The sequence below is a fragment of the Ciconia boyciana genome, chromosome 3 (genome assembly GCF_034638445.1).
Source record: "Ciconia boyciana chromosome 3, ASM3463844v1, whole genome shotgun sequence".
NCBI classification, from domain to species: Eukaryota; Metazoa; Chordata; class Aves; order Ciconiiformes; family Ciconiidae; genus Ciconia; species Ciconia boyciana.
Window position 1 is genome coordinate 82,656,902 of NC_132936.1, and position 17,010 is coordinate 82,673,911.

General features: G+C 38.5%; 1 protein-coding gene across 1 annotated transcript in view; it reads left to right on the forward strand.

Annotated features, from left to right (window-relative positions):
• NUP133 (nucleoporin 133) overlaps nt 1–12,815 on the forward strand; it is a 37,124-nt gene extending 24,309 nt beyond the window's left edge. Inside the window, exons 20-26 of the mRNA XM_072856329.1 lie at nt 883–1,041; nt 2,479–2,614; nt 5,040–5,158; nt 6,669–6,749; nt 8,777–8,841; nt 11,281–11,369; nt 12,466–12,815. Of these exons, the coding sequence (XP_072712430.1) occupies nt 883–1,041; nt 2,479–2,614; nt 5,040–5,158; nt 6,669–6,749; nt 8,777–8,841; nt 11,281–11,369; nt 12,466–12,602 (786 nt within the window). The 3' untranslated portion in view covers nt 12,603–12,815. The remainder of the gene's footprint in view (nt 1–882; nt 1,042–2,478; nt 2,615–5,039; nt 5,159–6,668; nt 6,750–8,776; nt 8,842–11,280; nt 11,370–12,465) is intronic.
• Nucleotides 12,816–17,010: the final 4,195 nt, after the last annotated feature.

Sequence of the window (17,010 nt, forward strand, 5' to 3'; positions counted from 1 at the left end):
GTAACAGACAGAAATTATAGTAAACGTTTTCAATAGTGAGGGTTAAATATTCCCTTCTTTGGCAGTATGTGTGAATAAATTCTCTATTTGTTCTCTTCAGATGCTTGAGGTTTGTTTGGTTTTTTTAAGGAAAAAAGTAACACTTTTTGCAAAGAAGTTACTTTAGCAGGTGTAGAGCTGAATAGATCGAGTCTAATGGATAGAATATCAGAACGGTGGCCTCTTCAAACTTTATTTTTTAAATTGTTAATGCAATTAAAATTTAGCATTATTCTAAAATAACTGTGAAAAGACTAAGTTAAATCTCAAACATAAACCCTGATTAGTTATGTCACATTGAAGTTTTTGAGGATAAAATAGGTGTGGTTTTTTTTTTTAAAAGACAGTTTTTAACAATGACTGAGAAAAGTAAGGTTGTAGGTTCAGTTGGAGATTGGAGGGAATGTTTCAAAAAAGTGACAGCAGAAGCAAACTTATATATGAAAGGAAGTAGTAAGCACAGAGTTCTGAGGAGGGGAAAGGAACAGGTAAAAAAAAAGATAGAATTGTGGGTGATGTGATACCTGTTTCCATTCTTGTGGGTTAACATGAAGAATTTACATTTGGCACTTCCTTTGCATCCATCGAAGGATAAACCCTGCTGTGTGTATCAGCATCTCTTGCACTGTAGCTGATGAATTCTTTAAACACTATTTCTGTCAGAACTCTTAAGGCTTTTTTTCATCAACGGTATGTTATTTTTGCGTGTGTGTGTCTTGTTTTGTTAACCAGGTTCTTACCACGTTCTTACCAATTGTATTTTATGAAACATTTTGCCTTAGAAGACAAACAAGATATTTGAATGTAACTCTTAAAATCTATTCAAATTCCTATTATCTTCAGAATTTTTCAGATTTCCTGTTTCGCTGGTATTTAGAAAAAGGAAAGCGAGGGAAGCTGTTATCTCAGCCTATTGCTCAGCACGGACAGCTGGCCAGTTTCTTGCAAGCTCATGAGCATCTGAGCTGGTTACATGAAATCAACAGTCATGATTTGCAAAAGGTAGGGTTTCTTAATACAACCAAACTGAAATATCATATGTTAAATGAGTCAAGTACATATTCAAGTAGGCAAATTATCTAGTTCTGACTCCTAAGCTGTCTTCTTTTGATGATTATCTAGGTGACTTAAGGGAGGGGTGACAGATTATTAATGGAGTACCAAAAGCCTCCCTCCAGGCACCATCTGGTATATCATATAAGCCACTGCACCATGTAATGGAAATTAGGGCTGCTTTTCATCCCTTGTTGGTGACTAATATTTTGTATCAAGGAAGTTTTATATGGCTGTGTGATCACCACTTTGATGGAATTGGGAGTTTACAGTGAATATTAATAGTATTATCAGATTATCCAGCAAGGGAAAAACTGAAACTTATATTTCAAAACTAACTATTTAAAGCAAAGGAATTTGGAGGTATCACAAAAGTAAAAAAGGTATTGATTACTTTAATCACTTATAGTATAAAAGCAATATTTTTTTTTAGTAGCTAATGTGCATGTGGATAGGTTAATGTGACATTGTTTTTAAACTTGATTCTTTGCTGCCTTGTAGGCTGCCCAGTTATTCTTTCCCTACTTCCTGTTGGTCAGTCTTCCCTTCCTTCTGCTAGATTTATGAATGTATTTCACTTTAGCAAATAAACTAATTCTAAAGAAAAATGGCTTCTTCCAATCCACGTGCACGTTTATTAAGCACGCAGAGCATGGAAGCACTTATCCTACTGCAAATTATAGGTTGATAATACTTTATGCCCCTTAAAAAAAACCCATACAAAAACCAAAACCAAACCAACAAAAAACCCCAACCAACAACAACAACAAAAAAACCCAAACCCCACCCTGACAGTCTTGTAATATTCCATTTGTGTTAACTGAGGTTTTGTCTATTATAGCAAAGCAATATGAAGAGGGGACAAGGATTCTAAAATACACAAGTAATACAGTCTGGATAGTTTATTTCTGAGTAAGTGCTCAGAAATTTTCTGTTCCTTTGTCTGACAGGAAAATTTTTGCCTAAATGTTTGGTTACTGCAGTTGTTATACGTATAATTCTGTTTTTCAAGTTCCTGAATTAAGTAAATCAATCTGAATGCGAAGTTGTCCTGTCAAAGCATATTTGCCTGGCTTTTATGGCGAAGCCTTGAATAAGATCCCGGAGGTATAATACGTGAAGTTGCAATTTATCCTTTGCTCATAAGATAGTTTTTCTTGATTAGCAATGAAAATGGTTTTTTTATCTAATTGGAATAGAACTATATCTCTTCCTGAGAGTGTAATGCAGAGTTTTACTGTGCAAGTTGTACAACTTTAAAAAATAAGGGTTATAGCATTACAAACAATAAATAGCTGTGAGACTGCAGTTCAGATTAAATCCTTATCTTTTAACCTTCTGATGTTAACTTCTAAAACTGATTTCTAACATCTTTATTAATTTCAGGCTCACAGAACGTTGCAGACTTTAGCAAATATGGAGACCCGATATTTTGCAAAGAAGAAAACACTTCTTGGCTTGAGCAAATTAGCTGCACTGGCATCTGACTTCTCAGAAGATATACTGCAAGAGAAAATAGAAGGTAAGAAATAAAAACAGAGAAAAGCAAAGAACAGACTAATTAAGTTATTGAATTAGAATCATGTTAATTTTGTAGATAGTTAATTTATTAGGCTGAGGGCTCTAACTTAATGTGGTAAGGCATTGAAGTTTAACCCCAGCCAGTGACTAAGCCCCACACAGCTGCAGCTGCTCGCTCACTCCCCCCCAGTGGGATGGGGGAGGGAATCAGAAGAGTAAAAGTGAGAGAAGTCATGGGTTGAGATAAAGCCAGTTTAATAGGGAAAGCAAAAGCCACGCACACAAGCAAAGCAAAACAAGGAATTCATTCACTCCTTCCCATGGGCAGGCAGGTGTTCAGCCATCCCCAGGAAAGCAGGGCTCCATTGCACGTAACGGTTACTTGGGAAGACAAACGCCATCACTCTGAATGTCCCCGCCCTTCCTCCTTCTTCTCCCAGCTTTATATGCTGAGCATGACATCATATGGTCTGTGATATCCCTTTGGTCAGTTGGGGTCAGCTGTCCCAGCTGTGTCCCCTCCTAACTTCTTGTGCACCTCCAGCCTACTTGCTGGTGTGGTGGGGTGAGGAGCAGAAAAGGCCTTGACTCTGCGTAAGCACTGCTCAGCAGTAACTAAAACATCCCTGTGTTATCAATGCTGTTTCCAGCACAAATCCAAAACATAGCCGCCATGCTAGCTACTATGAAGAAGAACTCTATCCCAGCCAAAACCAGCACATAAGGATAAACGGGCTGATGGTTTTGCTCATTGCAGGAAGGATAAGGGAGACAGCATAAGGCAGTAACCTTAGTATTCGCCTTCACCTGCGAGTTAGGACTATGAGCAAGGGAAATTCGTACCTTTTCACTTTTCCTAATAACACACTAAAAATTGGCATAAATAACAAGCTGCACAGTCTTTTTGAGAAGTCATTAGACAGTTCTGGAGTAGATGAAGCTGCATTTTATATTTCAGATGCAAGATAAAAATTATTTAATTTCTTAAAGCCTGTTTATTGAATGGCTCTCAATTTTGAATTCTTCTCAAGTCCTGAGGCTCTTAGGCTGTACAAGGAAATCCTGTAACTATGTTGTATTGTAATAATGTACCTGCAAATACATACATTTGTGATCAAGAATTGCTTTCTCAGCTTCTTACTCTCCCTGTCTCTAGAAAGGTTACGGTGACAGTGTTTTCATTATGCTCTAACTGAAAGGATGTTAATGGGAAAAGTAGGAATACTTATTCTGCTTCATTACCAAACGCAACAGGTTCCACTGCTCTGCCATTCCTGTCACTTTGGAAAATACCCTTTTCCTGATACTGTTTGTGCAGCACGTGTTGCTGTGAGTTTGTGTACAAGCAATTCTACACTTATAGTTAAGCTAATACTGGCCACCAGGGAAAAGCTTTGAAGTATTACTCAAGGTTACTAGTGAAGCTTCCTTCTATTTATCTGCATATTTATCCATGTATGTTTTTTACAATTCTTAAAAGAAGTCCTGTTGAAAAAGGCTGGGGATAATTATGATAATGAAGTAGGCTTCAGGAATTCTTTTTAGCTTGTAATAGTAATATATCATCTGTCCTCTAAATTATAAAGCATTGCATGAAATCTTGAAGTTGAAATTTGTTTTTTCTCATCGCTGTGAGAAAAACCTATGCTAATGTGAACAATCTCATCTTTAAATAGGAAAACTGTAGAAAAATGAGGAAATCAAAGCTTTATTTCAGTAGAGTAATGGACTCTCAAAACTTGATCTGGACTTCACTCTGCTACATGTTTCTGTATGATACATGACATAGCTTTTAAAACTTACGCTCTTTGTGTATCAGTTTTCTATTGATAAAAAATAATTATTTCTGCTGCATTCTGCTTATCCATTTAAACAGATAAAATGCTCCTTTCTAGCATGCAATGGAACTTGGGGGGGTGGGGGGGGGCAGCGTTCACATACTGTGGCTGAAATGATTCCATTTTGATTGTTTCCACCTAATAAGTTTAGAACCCTGAGGCAGATTATACTGGAAAATAAAACAATCAAAAATTGAGTAATTCATGAGATGGAGTAGGTCCATGGCACAAGTCTTCAGCCAAAACGTAGCTGCCAAAAATTGCAACCACCTTACTTTCCTGCGTAGTGCAACAACTTCCCTCCAATCCTACATATTCATTTTGTGGTTTGAGAGAAAAGAGGCGTTATCAGTCTGCATTACACTGAAAGCCTGAGTGGAAAGTAAAAATGTAGTTCACCAGGATGACAATATTGTAGTGGAAGTATTTCTGTGCTTCAGGAACATAGATAAGTGTCCAAATAGAATGCTTCATAACAAACACTTGTAGACCTGAATAATATTGTGACTTGACAGTTATTACTGTTTCATATAATGTATTATAACATTTTAATAATGTGAAACATTCATTTCCTTAAATGACTACAAGAAATATCAGAACAGGAACGCTTCCTGTTACATCAGGAGACACTTCCTGAACAATTACTGGCAGAGAAACAGTTGAACCTCAATGATATGCCAGTGTTGTCTGCATCTCAGCTCATTGATGTAAGTATCTCACATTTTCTTCATTGCACAGGTAACGTTCCAGTATGTTTTCTGCCTCTGTGCAATAAAATAAATGAGATGATCACAGCTGTCTTTATCCCTTACATGACTTGCTAAGCACCTAAAGATCTGATACATGAATTTGTTTATCTTTGCTTAGTTTCTACCAGCACCAGACTTCAGAATGCTGGTTTTAGTTCAAATTTCTTTTTGTTGAATGTGTGTTTTAGAGTGCTGCTAGGAGAAAAAGCAAATCAAATCAGTGTCAGAAGTTGATTTACTGGTCTAAGCCAGTTTTTGGCTATGAGACAATTTTTACCTTGTGTTATATTCTCAGTAGGGCAGAACTTGGAAGGCAGAAGGAACAAAGAATTCCACCTTAGTGGAAGGATGCTGCAATCTAGAAAAAGAAAGGGCTAGAAGCAGGAAGAAAGAGGGTCTTGGTCACCTCTTGCAAAGAGGCACCTGGAGTCTTTCTACTTTCCCCCCCCTCCCTTCTTTTTCAAAAACAAACAAAAAAAAAAAACCCCAAACAAAAACATAAATTGCTCCAGTACTGGGATCACTAATAGCACTGACTCCCTTTCCACACCCCTTTCTGGTGGTAGCCAGCAACTAGTAGCCTTTTTGTTTCTGCCTTGTTGGCAGCATATTTTTACCATCCAGTGATGCACACAAAAATATTCAATGAGCAACAACGATATATTGTAAAACAAATCTGGTCCTGTCTAGATGTCAGTTTTGCAACTCCTTACTTTTCCTGTAATCCTGTGGAAAATCAAAAGCTGATAGTGTGCTTGTTTACATTCTCCTCGTTTTCTTAGAATAATGCTAATAGCAGATTCTGAAGTCATTACCTGTATCTTTAAGTGAGACTATCTGTGGAATTAGGGGAGACTAGGAAGTGTCACTCATGACTTGGCAAGCACTGGCACCATGACAGTTTTCCTTCTGAATTCTCTGTATTGTCAAACCAGTGTTCATGCTTGCTACTCGCAATGTGAGAATGAAACTCGGAAAGTGTAAATAAAAAGAGCATTCATGTTAATTTTCTTTTTAAGTACTAATTTAGAATTTTGTTGGGTGGGTGTGAAATATTGATAGCAAACTTGTCTGGTTTTAAAAGGTGAAAGGCAGTACGTGTGCTTAAGTACTGCTTTGAGTTTAATTACCAAAATAATTCTGAGAGCTTATTTGTGGAGCTGAGCTCTGGCTACAGTAGTCCAGGAATGTTACAGCCTTAAATGGCATTTAAATTTGAAACCTAGCAGCCTTATATCCAATATCATTTGTCCACAGACCATTGTCATGTAGGTGGAATGCTGCTCTAAAACCTTAAGTATATGCCTTACTATAAAAATACTTGCAGTTGAATCAAGACATATTTTCATGAGAAGGTCATGTAAGTGGAAAATACATGGTGGTCTTCCCACAATGAGTTGTCCATGATATCAGTTACATTAGTTTGTATGCTAAAAATAATTCTCTACGTTAATCTCTCATATCATAGATGTACATATGTCATGAGAACAGAAGGGCCAATGAGTATGACTTCAAGAAAGCACTTGATCTACTGGAATATATTGATGAGGTAGGAAAAGTTTTTGAAGGATTTCTAATTCAGAGACTTTTTAAAATTTATTTAAGCTAGGATGGTGCAGCTGTAGTTAGTTAACATATTAGCTTATGTACGGTAATTAAAAATAACCCCTGATGTGTTTTTTCAGTTTGTTTTTAAGTCACTGGAGATTTAATGCCAAATGTGGTTTAGATCACTTAAGAAAAATGACACTCCTCATCTTCACTTCCCATTTATAGTTTCTTTTTTAGAGCCTTGCTTCCCTACAGGCTTTCTGCAAACAGGATGAACATCATGTTTTCATTAGTTTAGTTCTTGTGTCTTCCCTATTGGCACTTTCTCTGATTGTCATGAGATAATGTGGGATATTCATCAGCTTTTTAACATGCAAATATTAACATGTAAATAGCATCAAACCACAGATTTGCTATCTGCTTTCTCACTGCATCTCGTTGTATGATCTAGTGTCTCGTCAGGAGTAATTTTCCACTAAGCATGAATAAATCAACTTCTGAGGAGCATCAAACCTGAATTAACAAGTCTTTGCTAAAAAGCTGAAGTTGTATTATTTCAGTGAAAGTATTCCTTACCAATTGAAAATTAGAGCTCTTTGCTGATTATCCCAATTCCTGCTAGTCTGGGTAGAGTTCCAAGTTAAAATCCTCTCTGTAGTAGTGCTTTGTAAACACCATTGTGCCATTTTGTTGGCCTTCAGTAATTTTGGTTTTATAATTATAAATGTCTTTATAATTAAATTGGTTTTAAAATTAAAATTGATATTAAATTGTTTTTAAAGGCATTTCTTTTATCAATTTTTCTTTTTAAGAACATTACTGTTATTAACTAGGGGGTTTTTTTGCTATATGTATGAATATGTTTACTTGTCCTGTGTTTAGTACTATATTATATTTTGTGTACTGAACGAAAGAGTATTACTACTTAGAGTAGCATGTTGCTCTGAATTCGTTCTCTTTAGTTTAAAAAGAAAATTCAGTGCTTTTTTTTTCTAACTTCCCCCTTCATTTTTAGCACATAAATAGTCCAAATAATAATGTTTTGCAGTAAAAGAAACTTGAGTGAACTCATTTGGTTCTTTCTTTTAAATTAGTTTTCCTCTTAAATTTTGTCAACACAATTCATGAACAGACACAACTATATTGGTTTTTTACATCTAAACAGAATAAATGTCACTCCAAAAACATGAAATTCAAAACTATTTTTTGCTCAGATATTTGAGTCTCTAACAACTTGAGTAGGACCATTTGGCACAAATTAGAGATGGTGGTTTAGATTAGAATCTAAAAACTAGCTGCTCCCTAGTTTTCCCTACTTTTCTCTTGCAAAAGCGTAGCATAAAGTCGAGACCTATCATCTTGCTTCCAGGCTTGTAAATTGAAGAGTTTGTGGTTTCTTTTATGAGGGGAATTTGAAGTACATGTGATGCTTCAGGATGTTGAGAGGTGGAAAAAAAAATATATGGTCTTTTTCCTGACCTTATATTTTAAAAGGGGCTCTGACACCAATTATCTCAAAGTTTCTGTGCAATGAAGGGACTGCCCTTTCCAAGACAAATGTGTCTCTTTGAAGACATTTACTAATATATTCATAAAACATACATCCTAATGTGGACACTAATGCATACTGGTTAGCTTGGCCATGCTGAAAAAAGAGCCTTGACTTCAGTCACCATTTAGCACATTTTAAAATAACACTTGCCTAGAATACACTGTTTTACAAATTGGTATTTGTTCATGTCCTTTTAAATAGGCCCTTTTTCAAATTGAGGTAGGTAGTCTTCAGCAGTCGTGTGGTGATGTAGAAAGTCTGAGCCATGTTTTCAAATGGAAATGAACAGTCTTTGGTGTTTCATCAGTCTGATCAGGTCATCTGCTAAAATAGCATGTGTTTAAACACAATGTTCAGTAATTGAAGAATCTAATTCATTGGTATAATCTTTGTGACAGAGTGATTATTTCTTTAAAAAAAAAAAGAAAGAAAAAAATTAACCTACCTGTCTTTTCTCCTTATATGAATTGAAGGAAGAGGAAGTAGATGTGAACGATCTTAAACTTAAAATTCTCTGTAAGGCTCTCCGACGAGATGGGTAAGTCCAATCTGAATGTAAATTACTGGAAGTATTTGTGACATAGCTTTTCCAGAATTACATATTAGTATACTATTCTCTAGCTCACTGAAAAGATTGAATTTCATAGTTTAAGGTTAGTAAAGTATAAAGTATCTGATCCGAATGTGTCTTTTTGTAAAGTGAAAGACCAGCAAAAAAAAAATCTGTACTACTTTGTTCGCTTAGCTCACTGGCAACCTACTGTGTATTCTCTCCACCTGAGACAGAAATGTACCCACGCAGCTTTCATTCTCGAACCCTTTGCTAGGGTAAAAGAAATGACCAATGCTGAAACTTTTTTTTCCTTTGAAGCATCTCAGATAGAAGCTTTTTAAGAGCAACATGTGCAGAGGTCACTCCTGCAAACTTTTATTTCACTTATTTTTGGCCATTGAACCACATCAACAAGTTCATGACCTCTTTTGAGTTAAAGCTGCATTCTTGACTGTAAGATATTGAAGCCTTAAATACTGTTTAAAAGAGCCACTCATATGGATGTTCAACACCAAATACAGGCTGAATCAAGTTGGTCGGAAGAATCTTCTCATCAAGCAGTGCTACTGTTCTCTCCCAGGTTAAATAACGCAAATGGCATTTCCTCCCTTTCCTTTCTAATTTTCAGAAGTTATCCAGCTTTTCTAGCTCCCATCCATGTTCCAAGAGGACCTAAGGAAGAAAAGATGAGGAGAGAATGCATTCCAAATGCACTGTGCCATTTGTGATTAAAATGGAAATAAGCAGCATTTGGATTCACACTTATGGGTAGATTCCAAAGGACAGTGGCCTGTAGAAAATAAATTCCTAGTTGCATGAATAAGTTATTGTCACATATGACACAGATAATACGCAGAAACAGGTTCATACTATTCCAAGTGTTTTCTTCCCTTCCTATTATTTTCAAGACAGAAGAATCTAGAACTCCTACATGGCATCAGTCCAATAATTGGTTTACGTCCTGTCTACCCTGGGCTGAAAACAGAGTTTTGGACATCATATTTAAACCATTCAAATCATATGTAATGCTCGCAAGATTTTGCCCACTGTACTAGCTAACCAGATGCAATTTGAGATCACTTTGCACTGAATAGTGTTCAGAAAACTTGATGTCCCGGTTGAGTTTCCAGTCCAGCAAGGCTCACAAAGGCTTACAAAGAGATTGATTGCTGTTTCAAAAGAGGTAGTGTTAACTTTCATTGGTGTGCAAAAGTAAGTGTTTGACATGTTACAGTACCTACTTTTAAGGATGGCATCTGTTTTCTAGCTTAACAGCTACAAATGGCAGTAAGGTTCTTGGGTAGAATGGAGAGCCTTGCTGAGCGTGCTCCTGACGTGCTGGTAGGGTCCTCGCTATCCTCCTCTGTGCCTAAGAGTGATTTGTTTCCTCAAATCCCCCTGCCCCTTCCCTTCCTCCTTTCCTCACATTCTTCCCAGTAGAATTAAAGATGACATCCTGGAAGTCTGGGAGTTTAAGTGACACCCAGGGTAAAACCATGGTTTCCATGAAGTACAGAGGATTTGTCAGTAATAGCTTCTGGGAGCCAGGTCCAGATCTGTTGCAAGCATGTCCCATTGGCCCAAGGAAGTTCATGTTAGTTTATGGAGTGATATGAGAACTGGTTTTGTCTGGCAGTTTAACATATGGAACAGGAAATTTTAACAACTGAAAGGTTAGAACCACAGCAAAAGAAGTTAGGTTGGTGTTGACTTAAAACTGCTACACATAAAGCTCTTGCAAAGATGAAAAATTGTCATTTAAAATAATCTTTCTCTTAAGAAAATCCCAAACATATTTTTCTATCACAGATGAGACTTGCATTCACGAGTCTTCACCTTCACATTTAATCACAAATGAGATAGACTGTATTTGTTTTGTGTCTGTGTGTGCTGTTACAGGCCTGCAACTTAGATTTCACTTTTTTTCCCCCTCCTCTTTCCTTTTCTGTGTTTGCTTTTTTGTTTTGGTTTTGTTGGTTTGTTTTTTTTTAAATATGTTAGCAAATTGTTGCTCTGGCTTTATTCTACCACAAAAAAAATCTATACTTGCATCATCTCCATCGTAAAATAGAATTACTGAGAACAGGTAGTTCTTATCTTGATGGATAATATTTTTGCTTTTATCAAAGAAATACTGTTTTCTTTTACGGTTTAGAAGGTGGGAAGCATTTCTATTGACCTCCTAACTAGACTACATTATAGTAGTGCAATTTTATTGCAGTTTTACTCTTGGAATAAAGAATCATTAACACAAGATAGAATAATCATCTTGCTCTGAGCTATAGCCAAGCACATAACACTTACATGTGAACATGTGTTAATCACCTTCGATAATTTATCAGATTTCCTGCGTATTTTTTCTTGTTAGTTTTCATTTGATTTCATCTGTGCAATTCTTTCCACAAATTATTCTTTGACTTGCAGATGGTCCAGTTCAGATGGTAAAGATGATCCAATTGAAGCATCTAAAGATAGTATATTTGTGAAAATATTACAAAAACTATTGAAAGAAGGTAAAGTGTACTTAAATATAATTGAACTTCTTGCAATTGTTTAGTTGATTCAAAAGCTGCTTAAGATGAACACTAATATATAAGAAGTAGTGTTAATAAATTCTCAGAGTAATAAAAACTTCCATATGCATTCCACTAGATAATTACAATCATATGGAGCTAATTCTATCTCTGTAAAATGTTGAGGGGATAAGAGATGAGCAGATTTCTTGGTTATAACCTTAGTACCCTCAAATTATTTGCTTAGTAGGGCAGCCATCGGATTTTTAGCAGTTTCTTATTGTACAGTAAAGTATGTCTCCTGGAGTTAAGTACCTATCTTCTGTAAGATAAGGGATTAGTAACTATTTGTCTGTCGCCCAGAAAAGCTTAATCTATTTTAGCTTAAATGTTTTTTTGTTTTTGTTTTCCCTCCCCAAAAGCAAAAAAAAAAAAAAAAAAAACCACAAAAAAAATGAACACCCACCCCCACCCCCCCCACCCCCCGTTAAAGCTGACCATGGGAAGTTATGGCTGTGGGAATTACAGCTGTGGGGGGTGGGAGAGGAGGGAAGCAATTTCAAGTCAAAGTCAGTTTTAAATATTACTGCATGTGAACTTTTTCCAGAACAGGGAAGGCTCCATGTCAAAAATACAAAAATTAAGTTCTTCAGAACAGTTCTGGTTTTGTGTGTTCAATCCTGTCAATTTCTTTCCTTTTGTGAGAATCTCACAACCCAGACTGAAATGTTGCAACTGATGATATAACTATTTATTATATGACTGATCTTTCTTTTCTCTTTATTTTTTTAATTTTAAAATTTTTTTAATTTTGGTGAAGTGTTATATAAAGACTTGGATTTTAGATTTAAGGATTTTAGGTTTAATCATAAATTCACTGAGAAGCTCTGTTCGGGTAGAATTTTTTTTTTAAACTCAGTTTTACAGGCTACTTAAGCTTTATTGTATTTCTTGACATGTATAGTAGAATTAGATTTTTTTCAATTCCAAAAGAGTAATTTAACTGAGGCAGGCACAGGTGTTTGCTTAAAAATCATCTTAACTGCTAATGCAAACTACTTTTATCAGTGCTGTAATAAAAGGTTTTGTGTTGTAGGAGTTCAGTTAAGTGAATATTTACCGGAGGTGAAGGACTTGCTGCAAGCAAATGAACTTGGCAACTTGAAATGTAATGCTTACTTCGAATTTGTGTTAAAGGCAAACTATGAATTCTACGTTCAGGGACAAGCATGATTTTCACTATTTTTTAAATATTTTTTCTAAAGACCTGTTAAATTCATGTATACTTTTTACATTCTGTTCTTTTTTTGCTAAAACTTTGTAATAAAATCTATATAATAATGTACTTGTTCTTAAATTTATAGATGTTGGCACTTTAGTCAGGGGAGGCAGAGGTGTGTTTTCAAGCAAAAGCAAAATAAAGTTTTTGTTTTCTGTGCCTTTCATAAACTTGCTGTTTTGTTTCATATCTTCATTGGTATGAGTCCTGCCTGAGACTCAAAGATACACAGACACACAGGGTGAAATGTGGGACCCACTGAGGAAGGTAGAAACTTTTGCTCTCACTTCACTGGGGCTGTGATTCAGTTCAGAGAACATACTGAAAACATTAACGCTGGGTGACTCTGTAGCTTACTGAAAAAACAAATGATTATTCTATAAGACAACTCTACTCTCTCCTTGTACAACACTTTTTGCTGTAGAAACTAGGCAATTTCAATTTTGCATTAAAGATCATTGGCACAAAAAGGATAACTAGCTTGCCACTGGTCACTCAGCTTGTTGGTGACAGAAAGGAATAAAGCACAGTTCTCATTCAGAGTCCTCTGGTCTGGTAAATATACCATTCTTTCAGTTTATATCTGTAAGATTAAACTTTCTCAAAACATTTTAATATTTTATCTATTTAACTTTCATTTTAAGCTATATCCAGATTTCTAGAATACATGTAAAAATGAGATTAACAGCTCACCATGCAGTCATTCACAGCAACTGCTTGAACCTAGGCTCAGAAGAAACCTAGAAAGCAGTTAGGAAAATGTGGGACTCCAGCACGCTCTTCCTTACTCGGCGACTTGTTCTCTACTGATTGATGCTACTACTTTTCTTTTTTTTTTTTTCCTTACCCTACTGCCCCAATTAGTTATCTGTGACATGGGAGTAAAAAAAAAAATCAATTTAACTTTTCAATTTCAATTATTCTGATGGGCAGCAGATTTTAATCTTTAATTAAAGATTTTAACTTACTTTAATCTGACATGTACCTTTCTTTTGAAAGTAGCTCAACAGCCAGAGAGCGAATGCAGAGCAACTTGCATGCCTTTATGTTTTACTTGTATGGCTCGATGCCTGCTGCAACAACTTGATCCAACAGCTGAGAAGGTCAGAAGTTAAATTGGTTGAAGAGAATCCAGTTGCTAGTTTTAAAAGCACAGCTCCCCTTCCGTGGCTTCCCCTCCTCCCTGTACTAATACAGTAAGCTGGGCTGAGAGTCTGAACATGTTTGGAAGAATAGATTTATCTAGAGAGGTTCTAACTAATATGGGAAAGAAATGCACTAGCAGTCATCTTCTAAGATTGTTCTAAGAAGCGAACTTTGCTCTTCTGCAGCCTTGCATGGCTGGGAGAAAGAAGTGTGGGTATAACTCCCAGCGGTGGCTTCAAAGGACTGGGTCATTTAAAGCTTTAGAAAAATTCCACTTGCTTGTTTAAATGTCACTTTAAAGGTGGTTTCACATTATTGATAAACTTAACATTTTGGGAGAAAGGGAATAATCTCACAAATGATTGCCCGCCCCCTGCCAAAACAAGTTCTACCTGAACCTTTACTAGAATCTTTAAATTTTGCTTGAAGAGGAATCTCTTTAAATAACCATCCACAGTAAAACACGTTGGGGATATCCCATCCCTTCCTAGACTGTCGACCACCTGTATTCTGTCAGGAGTGGCAGGGTAAGCCCCAGAAAGCTTGCTCCGGAAGCAGGCGTTCATCCTGTTCATCCTTAGCCATCCGTCTGTTTCAAAGTGCCTGGCTTCTCTGCGGGGATGGGTTTATTCCGGTTGGTGTCAAAGCATTCTCCAGGTTCTCGGGAAACGATGGGCCATGTAGGCTTTGCAACTAATGTTTTATTCTCTTGCTGGGTTGGGAGGCATTTGGCATTTGTACAACGGCTTTCCATCTGACTATTGCCAAAACAGAAGGCTACAGTCAATGAGTTTACTTAAATAAAACCTCATTAAAATAACTTCCATGTCTAAACTGAAGTTTAATGTTCTTGTACTAGGAATGTTGAGCTGGTTCACTGTTCTGTTGGGAAGCTTGAAGAGGCTGGGATTTGAGGCTATTCCTCCTCTCTATCCTCCGTTTCATTATGTAATAAGCTGTTCTGGTGCAGAACTCCTGTCTCAGATTACTGTACGGGGAGGATGCCTTCATTTACCAGCGCATATCGAAGGTCATGCCAGAGCTCTAGTTTGTTTCCAAGTGTAACAAAAACAAACTTGGGACAAAAAGATTTCGGGTTTTGGTTAAAACGGCTTAAGGAGTATGGATAGCTCCTTTTGAATACGGAAGTATACGTTGTTTCTTAAATAGTTGTTTTCACAGTAATAGAAAATACACACAATACAGGATGTCCACACTTCTATCCTCTGTTGTCACCAGAGGAGCAGGAAAGCTTATGAGTTGTCATTTGTGATCTATTTCAGAAGCTCTGTGCTGTGGATAGTGATCTTCTTTGCGCCCAGCTCTGTTCTGGAAACTCACTTCAAATGTTTTCTGACTTGGAACCAAAACCAAATTCATTTCATGAGTCTAGCTAAATATCAGATCTAAGTGTGGAAAATGATCTTTTACACAGAACTATAAGAATTGAACATTGCCATTGGGCATTTTGCTGTAAACTAGATTGGGGTAGAGACAAAATTAAAAGAAATAGGAGGGATAGAGTGGGTTTATGCTTGCGTCAGGTTTCATTGAAGAATGTTTATCTTTCAGCAACATTAGGCTTTCTGTCACTTGATTTCTGATTCAACACAACTGACCATATTTTGGAATCCACGACGGAGCGTTACAGTTCTGTAAACAGATTTGATGGCTGCAATGCCTTTAAGTGCTTTCAGGCTTCTGATTTTTGTATTGCCAGTTGTTGATGACAGAACTGAAGAATAATATGAGAAGCTGAAGCACAGTATGAGAGAATAGCGTGTTTTATCCCCAGTGTACTTCAATACAATAACTTGACAGGAAATGAAAATCTATAGCAGAATGAAATAGGGAGCAGCCAGAGGTAAAGAGGAACGCTGCCAAACTGGAGGGTACAGAAATTAAATAGAGGAGAAGAAAAGTTGTCTGCTTCTCTGTTGGCCCTTCTGCTCTGCCTTGCAGTGGAGAAAATCAGCTGCAGAAGTGCCTTCAGTTGCAGGAGACTCCTCACAGCATCAGCGCTTCTGGCTTACTATTTCTTCTTCCTCCTCTCCTGACTCCCTAAATTTTAAAAGGATTTACCCTTGGTCAGTCGTGCCTTCAGAGAAGGTCTTGAAGGTTGATTTGCAACGACTCATTGGCAGGGCTGCAAATCTGCTTGCATTACTGCCTCTTCTTTCCATCGGTAACCGTAATTTCTATATAAAACCTTCCAAGTATCCCACATGGAATCTCTGCTTAAACATCCGTAGCTGAAGGAGATGAACTGTTCCTCTTCACTTGCACAGCACCTTCAGCTCATCAGAGATGACCTGCCTGTGAGACTGCACTCCTTTTGGAAGGGGTGAGCCGCAGTGATAGCTGGAGGATGCCGTGTTGCCCGGCCAAGCTCAGCAGCTAGCAATGGGTACTCGGTAATGGCACCAGCATTCACGCTACGTCAGGCTTCTGGGATCAGACGGTCACCAGGATTAATGCTTCACCAGGTTTCTCTTCAGGCGTTTGTCTAACAGATGTTACCCCCTGCATTTATGTTCCATTTTTACATCGCAGCAAAGAAAACACGCATGGCTTAACTCGGTGCGTAAAGCCGTGGCTTCTACATGGGCTGTTAAGCGTCGCCACGTACAACGGTATTATGGCAAGCCACAGATCTACTTGTCCCTTCGGCTTCTCTCTCAACCCCCTTCTCCTCCCCGGCGCCCGCCCGTACTAAGCGTTGAGAGAAGGGCAAGATCCGTGAGGGCCGCTTCCCTTCGCCGCCCCAGACTCGTGGGCTGCGGCAGGTCGCGGCCGCACAGCCGAAGGCCCCTCGCCTCCCCCGGCCCGCTGAGCCCCGGGCAGGTCGCGGCCGCACAGCCGAAGGCCCCTCGCCTCCCCCGGCCCGCTGAGCCCCCGGCAGGGCCGCGGCCCGCTCCGCCCTCACGCCCCGGCGGGCCCGGGCCCGGGCGCGGGCCCGCTCCGGCCTGCCCCGCGGAAAGGCCCGGACCTGCGCCCGGCGGGGCTGCCGCGGCGGCCCCCACCTGCTTTGCCCTTAGCGGGCCCGGCGGTGCCGGGGGATTATTTCGGCCCCGGCCGCGGGTGGCGGGGGGGGGCCCGGCAGACGCTCCTTATACGGCCGGGCCTGGCTCACCTGGGCCGCGGCCAGGAGCGCCTTCTTTGGGCAGCGCCGGGCCGGGGCCGCGCCGGGCCCGACGCCCAAATATGGCGACGGCC